The sequence below is a fragment of the Carassius gibelio genome, chromosome B17 (genome assembly GCF_023724105.1).
Source record: "Carassius gibelio isolate Cgi1373 ecotype wild population from Czech Republic chromosome B17, carGib1.2-hapl.c, whole genome shotgun sequence".
Lineage (NCBI taxonomy): Eukaryota > Metazoa > Chordata > Actinopteri > Cypriniformes > Cyprinidae > Carassius > Carassius gibelio.
In genome coordinates, this window is record NC_068412.1 from 28,434,205 (window position 1) to 28,446,420 (window position 12,216).

General features: G+C 33.6%; 1 protein-coding gene across 1 annotated transcript; it reads left to right on the forward strand.

Annotated features, from left to right (window-relative positions):
• The first annotated feature begins 3,496 nt into the window (after positions 1 to 3,496).
• LOC127976515 (adhesion G-protein coupled receptor G2) lies at positions 3,497 to 11,671 on the forward strand. Its single transcript, XM_052580974.1, has 13 exons — positions 3,497 to 6,850; positions 7,058 to 7,117; positions 7,215 to 7,287; positions 7,362 to 7,524; positions 7,603 to 7,743; positions 7,961 to 8,074; positions 8,161 to 8,197; positions 8,285 to 8,388; positions 8,611 to 8,732; positions 8,819 to 9,084; positions 10,257 to 10,347; positions 10,438 to 10,721; positions 11,002 to 11,671. Exons 1-13 carry the CDS (start codon positions 6,787 to 6,789, stop codon positions 11,100 to 11,102), a joined length of 1,620 nt encoding a protein of 539 aa, XP_052436934.1. The 5' UTR covers positions 3,497 to 6,786; the 3' UTR covers positions 11,103 to 11,671.
• Positions 11,672 to 12,216: the final 545 nt, after the last annotated feature.

The window sequence follows — 12,216 nt, forward strand, 5'->3', positions numbered from 1 at the left end:
CATTCAACCACATCCGAAAGACAAGCATAAAAGACAAATAAGAATTGTCCTTAAACTCTCCCGATCTCTTTTGCTCGCAGGAAAAAGTGGGTGGCCTTTATAACGGCGGCTCGCGTGCAGCTCTGAATAAAAGCATGCGAATGTAAAAAGGTAAAATGAATGCATATGTTCTACGAGACGGACGTGGTGTTATTTATTTAAGATGTTGATGTGCTGCATTGTGTGAGAGTTCTGCATGAATGAGAGATGGATATATGACCACATTTGGACAGACGTACAACAGTGTTAAACTAGGAACAGATTTGGCCTTACATACTCAAAAATGGTATTAATATATAAAAAATATAAAATATTAATAATTTTAAATATTAAACAGCTATTTAAAAGAGAGATCATTTACATTTAGATCATAGAAAATATAAAAACATTTTAAAATTAAAATAAAGATTTATATAATAGAACAACTGAAAATAATAATTTTAAATGAGTACAAAATATAAGAATATTCTTTTTTTAAAATAAACCTTAGATCATAAAAAGTATTTACAAATAATTTTAAATTAAATATAGATATTATGAATTATAAAAATAGTTTCAAATACATTAGATCACATAAAAAGTTGAAAATATTAAATATATAGAAAAAAATCATTTAAAATAAAAAAAACATAAAAACTTAAAATTTAACAATAATTAAAAAATAAATAAAAAGCATAAGTAAATATAAAAAAAATAATATATCAATTATTTAAAATATATTAGATCAGAAAGTTTAAAATCTAGAAAAAAGAAGAAAGAAAAAGAAAAAATGCATAATAGAAAGAAATCTAGATAATGTAGATAAGTAGAAATATAATCAGATTAAATAAAATATATAAGCATTTTAAATTAGTCATATTCATTATTATGTGTAACTAATCTGAAAGCAGCTGTTGAAATGAACTGTTGTGTTGTGTTAAGGGTTAAGTGTGCGTGTTGAGAAGCGCTGCAGCAGGAGATCACAGATGTGATGACATCTTCTGTCTTAGATTAGCTCACAGAGCAGACACAGCTACTTCAGCTCTGACCTTTGACCCTCAAGCACCTCCGGTCACTGCTGGTGTTCAGTGCAGCAGAACTCACACGGGATGCGTTCATGTGTTCAATCACAATAGATGTTCAATAGATGAGTCGAGAATCTTACGTTAAAGAATCAGAGCATGAAACTTTGATGAAACTGAAGTTTAAAGACACGAAGCATGTCTGAAACAATAAGATAGATAGATAGATAGATAGATAGATAGATAGATAGATAGATAGATAGATAGATGGATAGATTATTAGTACTATTACAGAATTCAGACCTGTTTCATTTATGTATGACTGACAAAAATGTAGTCAAATTAATTTTTTAAATTATATAAAAAGTTGGAACATTCAAAAGTTTAAAATTAAAAATAGATTAAAATATTAAAAAGTTTCAATAGTTTTAAAATTAAAAAATTTAAATAAATAATTAAAGGTCAGAGAAAATATAAAAATAATAATTTAAAATAGAATATAGATAATAAGTTATATAAAAAACAATCATTTAAAATATTTAAAAATGGTCTAAAATACAAAAAAAGTAGATTGTAAAATATAATTTAAAAAATGTATAGAGAAAATTAGGTCATAAATATATAGATAAAATAATACATTTATTTAAATAATGATATCATACAAAATATGCAAATATTTATTATTTTTATTATTATTATTATGTTAAAATGAACAAAAATGTAATTCTGTCATGCATATACTGTAAGGTGACATTGTGTTCAGGGTTTAGAGTTTATTAGCTTGTTTATGTTTAAACATTGTAATCCAAATGCATGGGATTTTTTTTAATGGAATATAAATACATAAATCTTACATTTAGACACAGACCAGCAATTCAAGGAAAGCACAGAATGTGTGATCTGTGCGCTGCGTTCAGTCAAGAGCAATAAAGCTCCTCTCCAATCAGTCTTTCATTTAAACGAGCTCTGTTACGAGCTCCACGTCATTAGGGTAATATAAAAATGAATGATGGCTTCCCAGATGCCCCTGTGTGGTGCACTTCCATTCATTCAAACACACTGCAGTCACGCAAGCATTGCCCTGAACGCAGACCTCGGCAGGAAAACCAGACACTCCAAAGAGTTTCACAAGTTACAGGGGAATAAATCATCTCAAGGACGTCTGAGGAGGAGCGTGTTTGTGAGGGACGAAAAACAGCAGAGCTCTACGTGTTTCTCCACGTGTTCAAGACCGGTTACATGCATCTGACATACCAGATTTCACTTCTAATTAAGCTGTACTTCTATTTAACTAATAAGAGTGATTTAGTGTGGATGCATGGGATGAAACTGCTTCAGTAAGTCCAGTTGCATTTAATTCATATTTTACAAATGTCTGATGCTGTAAATCTGTCATGCATTGAGATAATAAAAATGTGCATGACTTTTAGGTTCATTTGTTTAACGCATATGCTATTTTTTAATAACTATAGTATCTTATAGTCATTTATTTGATCAAAAAATGCAGTAAATGCATTTGTGCATTTATGCATTTATGTGAAAAATCAATCTTCTGTAGTTGTATATGTCTTCACTGCCACTTTTAATCAAATGAATGCATCCCTGATGAATAAAAGTATTAATTTTGTCTTAAAAAACAAGACAAATTTTACAGCCCCAGAACTTTTGAACAATAGTGTGCAGGCTTTCCTAAAAATGCCTGTAATATAATGCGAGGTTGCATGACATTCGTGACATTTCATTGTTTTTAAATGTACTCTCACATCATTCATGCACATATTTCAGGAGGAAAACTGTAACGTCAAGCTTGTTGAAACTGAAATCTTAAAGCTTATTATGGCTGTCAAATGAGGTATTCTAAAAATGAAATAATGTTTCCAGTGTTTGGAGGGGAACTAAGTAGAAGTAGTGATGCCGAGGCCTAAACTGACTCTTCTAATGATCATCTGTAGAAATCTGGAAGTGTCTGGCAGCGCTGAGATGCTGCTTGGACGTCCTTCAGACCACAGATTCACATTTGAGGTTGTGCGGCGTAACAGGCCCTTCAGGGAAACACCGATCCATCCGTCCTGGCAACTATCATTTAATCACAAAGTTCTCTGCTGTTTACATTTTGTAGCAAATCAGCTTTTCATGCAACGTGCAACTGCAGCAAAACCTCAAATACCATGCACTCTGAGGCTCTCTGATCGAAGTATGACAGGAGCGAATCTGTTTGAGAAGTGCATCTAGTAGAAATGCAACCTTTACAAGCATGCATGTTATCAACTGGAGTTAAAACTAGTTAAGCAGATTTTAATTACCATAGAAAATCAACAACCATTTACACATCACCTACAATGGTTTGAAGGGTTTAAATGTCAAATATAATATCGCTGTTAAAGTTTAATTATTTTGTGTTAATGCATGCTAATTGAGCAGTTTAAATGATCATGTCCTACAATTAAATTCCAGTTGCAAATAAATCCAGATGCAAAGAACATAAAAGTTAAACACATGCATAAACTTTTACTGAAGTGTTGCATTTTAATATTTATGTAACTTGAGCTTATTGCAATTGATTCAAATTTTCGACCTCCATCACTTATCCGAAATTGCTTAGAAATGCAAATGAGGTTTGCCAAATGCAAAAAACGCCGAAGGAGAAATGCAAATGAAGAATCAGCTTATGCATTTTCCCGGGAAATCAGCATCACGATAGACTTATTATATTAATAATTAATAGGCTTACGGTTGTGATTTATTGCAGAAACACATTTTGGAAGATTTCCATTTTATTTTATGTATTTTTTTTATGTAGGGTCTACTCACTTATTTAGCCTACTTGTATTTTATTTGTAAAAAAATGTGCTTATTTTTTCAATTTAGAGCAAATCAGTTATGTAGTGTAGATTTAACCTATATATTTAACTGTAAAAAGTCAGAAATGGAGTATTTTTGGTTAAGCATTGACTTGTAATTGCTACTATTGTATTATCAACCACATTGTGCTCTTGACAAAAGAAAAAAGAGACGTGTATGTATGGCAGTAATTACCCACTTGTGGTTTGGCCCTAGTAATAATTCAGACTATTAATCATCTGCAGATAAACAAACAGCGCTCATTCTGTACGTATCACTCCCATTTAGCTCTCGAAGCCTAACCGAGGCCTTCAGCAGCATTTAAAAGCGAATCCTGTCTCGTATTAAAAAGCTCATGTTGCTCAATAGACATGCCACGGACAGAGTCTTTTCCCAACTATTTCCTGATACGATTCCACTCCTGCCACATCAGACTGAAAAACTGATCCATGTAAACATTTCTGCGAGTCTCAGCGACCGCAGAGCTTTTCTCTGTCTCCAGCGAGATGATTTGGAGGAGAAGAACTCAAGCCACACAGGGAGAGCTCTGCTATATCTTGTCCAGGCAGAATCCACGCGAAAAAACCCATCTCTGACCACACGCCGTGGTCATTTACTCACAAGTACGAGGTTTTAAAGATTGCACGAAACTTCAGTTCTAATACTGGGTGCTTTACTCAGAATCAACAGTTGTTTTTTAGTCAGTAAACATGTAATATCATGTGCATGTAATGTACATCTATTAAAATAGTCACGCATCCTCAAGGTCTCTAGATATAGCTTGGTTTGGATGATTTTTAAAGACTTCTTGTCTGCTCAAGGCTGCATTTATTTGACCAAAAATACATTCAAAAAATAGTCAAATATTATAACAATTAAAAAAAAAAAGTTTCTATACAAACGTATTTACAATGTAATTTATTCCTGTCATGCAAAGCTGAATTTTCAGAAAACTAAAAGACAAATGAAGAATGCAGTTTCACCTGAAATTGGCATCGCCTTCGTGGAAAGAAAAATGTCAAAAAGCATCTCCTCTGTTAAACCACCATCCCCTCTTTGATTATATTAATGTTGAGTATTATGTAAATCTAATGCAAATTAAATGAATTCTTTAATTATGATAATTTATGAACTAAATAACGTTGACTGGCGAGTCAGAACTGGGTTGAGTAACAAGCTTGCTTGAAGTGAAGAGATACGTTTCGTTTTGTTGTAATAAATTAAACACGTGAAGGGATGCTTGGCTTCTTGGGGTGTGCTCAATCTCTGTTCTTTCTCTGGTAGTGCATTAGGCTGAAGAGAAATTTCTGTCATTTACATAATATACTGTAAGGATACTAGAAAGGAAAACATTATTCACAAATAACCATTTCTTTCTACAACTTTCCAACTTCTGCTTTTTTTTTTATCAGTGAGCGGGAGTATTTAGTAAGGAGGACTGAACCACAATTAAAAGAGAGTCTTCAACAGGAGTTCATGTTTTTAAGAAATGGTGTTTATAAATGTTTGTCTTTATAAAATGCTTTGAAGGACACAGTTCTGTGGCTGTATGACAAACAGTAGTGAATATTAAAGCATAAATAAATATTAAATGTTTCATCAGTGGTCCATGCGATTACACTCTATCATGTCTGATGGGCTAAATTTGGTTAATATCTGAAAGTAACTTTGTATATCGTTTATGAAATTTTAATTTTCTTCTCTACAATGCAAAGGATAGACTTTTCCTTCCCCTCTATTTCAGGAAAAAGTGCTGTTCCCTGTTATTTTAAAGCTAAGAAACTGGGAACCATTTATTTCTACCGGCCAGTGTAAGATCTCCGTGTTGGGTTGGAGTTACACACTCTCAGAAAAACATTTCAGAAGGGAACAATATACACAGTTAATGGTAAATATTTATTGGTACTAATATGCACCTTCCAGGGGTAAAAAAGATACAAAATTGTTCCGTTTGAAAGGTTACCGCCCCAGTGACAGCTTTTGTATCACTTTTTTGTTTATTGCTTATTGCTTTACACCCAAAGTGCTTTTCAATCAAATGAGGGGATCTCTTCTTAACCACCACCAGAGAGCAGCATCCACCTGATGATACAACAGCTGTGGTTTTGTCCTTTTCTTGAGCTGTTCCTTTAAGATCATCTGATTTTAGTATCACAGCCATGCTAATAAGCCCACAACAGGTACATGAGTCATCCAGGAATGTTGGATGGCCAGACACTGAAGACAACGATCGTGTCCGACTTCAGAAGACAGGTAACAACCACAACCAAGAGGACACGGATGGAACTGCATCTTGAAAAAGTCTTTTAGTAAATCTGCTCTTTTAGTTGAAGTGCCCATGGGAATCGCTGCAGACAGAAACACTGCTGTTTTGCACCATCATGCCAACCGGAAGTTGAAAGGCTTTGTGGAGATCGACACATTCATTCATTGGGCTTCAAAGCAAAAATCTGAAGATTAGATGCACCTGTTGCCTATTTATACCTGTATGCACGGGGCGTGGCTCAGGTATGCAAAATTCACTAGACTAATTTAATTGGCATTTTTTCTTAAAGTCAGAGATGATTGGGGCTCCCAAGTGAACCCTCATATGTCATCACAACATAACTCCTAGTGAATGACAGATAAGGAACTGGATCTGATTGTACCCAGATAATGAAATTCCCAGTAGAGTCCAAAATGAACATGATTTGCATGTTTTCAGATAAACTGTATATCGGTTTTCAGCGGCTCATAAGCCAACGGTTTCATATGTTGATGCATCACACTCTCTCAACTCTTGGACTGTGTACTTTATCTAAAGAAGGTAATAAGAAAAATATTTGGGATTTAAGATTTATTTCCAAAGTCTGTGGAAAACAAGATATAATGTGTGTCTCTATCAGGCCGCTGTCTCTGGGGAATTATGTTTGGACAAAAGCAGAATTTGCTGTGGCTGATGATCATCTGTTGTGCTACGTGCCAGATAAGTATGTTGCTTTAACAAATAAAAATAAAATAAAATAGATACATTTAAATATATGCAGATGAATATCTTGTTGGTGAACATTAAAAAACAAATTAAAATGCAAACAAAAAATAACATGATTAAAAAAAGATTATGGTTGTGGGAATCTGTTATAGAGCTTTATAACATTGTTACAAGATGCTCTTAAATGTTGTCTTTATTTGTGCAGCAGGTTCAGAAAACTCGACAGATGAGTGTTTCTGGAACAGCAGTAACTCAGCAGTTCCAGGTAGATGTGAAATATACTGCTAACACGACTGTGTGAAAGCATTATTTATTATCTGTGATGACTGAAACTCACTGATTCATTTCTGTTTTTCACTTAGTTATTACATGGACCTGTCAATCAGGTAATGGGTACTTAGAAAATCTGGAAGTTGTTGAACCCTTAGAAGCATCGTAAGTGTGCAATAACCTGTGACTTCAGGTAACTCGACTAAAGAGTACCAAGTGATTAAATACATGTTTTGCAGAGGCGCAATCGACGAACTGGAGTCTGAAATGGAAGAAATGGAAAATAAAAATATAAGCAATGCAGAGATTGTCATTGGGAATGCTAACGGTCTTCTCCAAATACATGATGAGAACACAACAACTGAAGACATGTGCTACTCATCAAATCAGAATATGATAAACGTAAGGACTGAAAAACATTACAGCATGTCTAAGTTAGAATTCTTTATTAATCAATGTACATTTTTTTTTTGTTTACAGGTTGTTGACTGTCAAAGCATCCCAAATACAAACTTTCTATGGGCTGTAAAGATTCCCAAGGAAGCTGTGAATAAATCACGACAGGAAAACAATGGATGTGCATTTGTTGCAGTTCTACGGTTCATAAATATGATAAACAAGGTACTCACAATTAAAAGTGCACAAATTCGATGTTTGAGCATTTTGCTCAAAATGAGGTAAAATGGTGTTAGGAAAAGACTCAGCTTTGGTGACAAAGAAACCAGCATATGAGACATTTTTGGGTGAACTGTTCCTTTAGTCAATGTTTCTTGATCAACTGTGTTCACATGACGTTATATTTGATTAAACATGGCTCTATTTTTGGTTTCTCATTTAGAATCAAACGAAAAACCGGACTGTTTTGAACAATGAGGTTTACGGAATAGCGATGAAGGCCAATATCACCAACCTTACTGACAATATTGAAATGTTCTTTAAACAGAAAGTTCCGGTAATTAAGGTTTTGTTGCAAAACTAATTTGTTATAATGAATAGACGATGTCAAAAGAAAATAAAAAATCAAACATGTTCTTGCAGGTCAGTAAGGCATCCTGCATTTCTTGGGATGGAAACGGTAAATTCATTTATGACTGAATTAATAAGTTCCTGTCAACAAACCCAGTTTATTTCATATAATTACACCTTGCTCTTTTCTTTGAAGGAGAACTTAACTGGACGACGTTCGGCTGTGAGACAGAAACAATCGAACAATCAAACACCATAAAGTGCACCTGCTCACACCTGACGTTCTTTGCCGTGCTGATGGTGAGAAGAAGAACTTACACTTTCATCATTGAGATTTCATTTGAAAAACTCCAGTAAATCAATATCTGTCTTTTTGTCCATGTCTATAAGTTAGTGACCACTTAAAAGATGAAAAAATTGACAAATATGTGCATTTAAAACTTGCTTACAAGATTTGATTCTTGCTAACAAACAGCAAACGTTTTAAAACTCCTGCTGATCTGTGTTTCGTTGTTTTCCTAGATTCAGTCAGATACAAATGTAACAGGGGTGCATTTACAGTCATTGACTTTTATCACTTCTATCGGCTGTGGCATCTCCATATTTTTTCTGTTCATGGCTTTATTGATGCACTTCCTGTTTCGGTAGAGTATCTTCAAATATTTTTAGGCTTGTTTACTTAAAAAAAATTGCATAGGTTATAAAAACAGTTATTTTTGTGTTTTAATAGGAAAGCCAAGTCAAATCAGGCCACAAAGATCCTGATGAACATGTTTGCGGCTTTGTTTCTACTGAATGCCTCGTTTTTGTCAAACGAGAGCGTCGCTAACACAGGAGACAACGCTGCGTGTGTCTTCATAGCGCTGCTCCTGCATTACTCCATGCTGGCCTCATTCACCTGGTTCTTCATTCAAGCTCTTCATATGTACTTATGGCTCATCAGACAGAACGTCTCCATCACAAACTACATGAGGAAGATCACCGTGTTGGGCTGGGGTGAGTTACACTCTCAGAACAAAATGGTACAAAAGCTGTCACTGGGGCAGTACTCTTTCAAAAGGTTATAATCTGTACTATTTAAGTACTAGTATGCACCCTTTAAGGGTAAATAAGGTACAGTAGCGTGCATTTTGCATGGGTACTGTCACAGTGACATATTTTGACAAACTGTTTCAGATCATCTAGTCCAATTGTAACTTCCAAAAGAAAATATATTGCACATGAGTTAGTGTTGTCAAAAATATAGATATTTCTGACTCTTGTTTGGAGTATTGATGCACTGATACCAGCTGTGCTTTCTCTGTCTCTTCTCGCTGATAGCAGTGTAATAAGCAGCATTTAGAAACCTAAATAGAATATATATTTAACAACATATTTTTACTCCAAACTCACTTATATAACTCAAATAACTTCATTTTGTGATTCGATGTGGCTTCTTACAAGATGAGGCAGAATTATATTACTGTCAGTGCTGGGTATATTACTTACAAACTGTAGTCCGTTACTGATTCCAGATAAAATTAGAAAAATTGTAGTTAGAAATGTAATCCATTGCATTACATATTTTAGGTAATGTTATCAGACTACTTGATTACTTTTAGATTACTTTTGACCTAACTCATTTATCACATTGATTTAAATAGAAAACATCTACCATATTGATATAAATATACTAAGAGAAATAAACAATTCCATTCATTGTTACTAACAACATGAAGTGCATTAAACAATAAATTACATCTTGGTTAACCAAACTCACACTGATTCTGACATGAAAGTGAAATGGATTTGTGACACGACATAACAGCACTACTACACAACATCTTGTAATCAAGACAAGATCTCAATGATTTTGTTGATGGAGTAATCCTATGAGAGGCCATTACAGACATTTTTGAGTAGAACCTGACCGATAATGGTTTTTGGGGGGCTGATACCGATATCAGGGAGTAAAAAGTCTGATACCGATATATCGGCCGATATTACTGAAGTGAAAATCGGTCAGGATCTAATCATGAGAAAACCCTTTCCACTGATTCAAAGCTGAACCTGTTCACATTGAGATACTATCAGATTTTTTTTTTAATTGGTTTAGATTTAGTTTTTAAATTTTTCACTTGTCTTTTTCATTTTTTTTTAAATTTTCCCTTCTCTCTTTGTGTTTTCAGTGTGTCCGGCTCCAATAGTCGTAGTTATTGTTTCTGTAGGAGGATATGAAGCAGTGATTCTAAACACAACATCTGGAAAAATCATACAAATGTAAGTTGTTTTGATGTCACAAATGCATACATTTACGAATGTCTATTCTATTGATTGTCTTCTCAATTCTATTTTTTTTTCTGATTACAGGTGCTGGACTACAAATCCTTATATTCACTACATAGTGAACATTGGCTACTATGCTTTAGTTTTCATCTTCACGGCAGGAATCTTCATCATGATCGTCACTAAGATCATTCAGTCCAGAATCATAAGATCGACTGAAGACAAGAGAAAGACGTTCAGAAAGCAGCTGATGATGGTGTTGAGTTTGTTCCTGCTCTTCGGTCTGACGTGGTCTGTGGCGTTCTTCAGTTATGGACCGATGCTCATTCCCTCATATTATATATTCACTGTGCTGAACTCATTACAGGGTGAGAAACTATTACATGCATCACTACATCTGGTTCAGTAGAACACTTCTATTTGTCCTACAGATTTCAGCTAACCTTTTTATTTATTATTATTTCATTAAACATTTTAAATCAATGTTTAAAATTTCTAGTTTATTCTGTTTTATGTATTATAAGGGATATTGGAGTTTGGTTATTTCTGGTTGCAGTTCACAGTTTAAAAATTATGCAAATAACTTAACATATCTGATATGTATTCAAATTAGTTGAAAAAGTATCTCAAATCCTCTTTTTTTTCCAGGGTTCTTCCTCTTCCTGTATTACTACCACATTCACAATGATGCCGCGGGTCAGTTCTCTGATGATCCAGAAAACACTGACTCCACATCAACCATCACTTAATCCAGCATTAATGCTGCAGAAAATATTAATATCTATCATACTTAAGACAGAAGGCTTTCTTTCTCTCAGACTTCTTTCTCTTAGATTAGAAGTAGGTATGTACATAAAAAGTATGACTCTAAAAAGGGTCAGTTATACTGAAGTTACTCAAAACAAATGACAATTTTCTGTTGATCATTACTAAAACTCATTACTTGTAGAAGGATTGAATTGTGCTTTCAAATCTCTGATATGATCTGATATGTTGAGCATTATAATCATCCATATGTGCTCGTGTGTGTGTGTCAGAGCGACTCAAACAACACTTAAAAAATTATTTGTAAAAAATAAAATAATAAATACATATTCAAATTAGGATGAATGTCGACAAGCCTTTGGATTCTGACATTTGCATGGTCATTTTATAAAGCAGCTCACTAAAATCCACAAACACGGATGTGAAACATATTTGGTTACAGGAAACACACACACACACACACTGTCAGAATCAGTGAATGCATCTGTTTTATGTTGCTAATTATTATCTGTTATATTTCTCAGCATATTTTATGTGATTCTAATTGACCCAATAAAATACATTTCTATTAATCATGACGGACTGACTCCAAAATCATTTATTCACTTGAGTCATTCATACAAATATATAAATAAAGTGCGCCATGAAATATCAAAGCAAATGTAAATGGGAGAAATATGCACAAACACACTAACAAAGTATAAAAACTTGACATTGTATGCATCTATATCAAGTCAGATAACTATAAATCAAATAAAAAATAAAAAAATTAGATATATATATATATATATATATATATATTTTTTTTTTTTTTTTTTACATATTATTTTATATAGTTCTATGTCAGCACTGACTTGATAAACCGGACCTGAATATAACCAGAAACTGAAATTGTGTTAAATGCCAAATAAACATGATTTTTGACGTTTTCAGAACTGTATGTCAGTGTCCAGCGGCTCTGAGCTGTGGTTCATATTCAAACAGATTCATATATGGACACATCAAACTCTTTCAACAATGAGAAAAAATAAAATCAAATAAACACTTGTGTCTCTATCAGGCTTGTCTCTGGGAATTATGTCTGGACAAAAGCAGAAT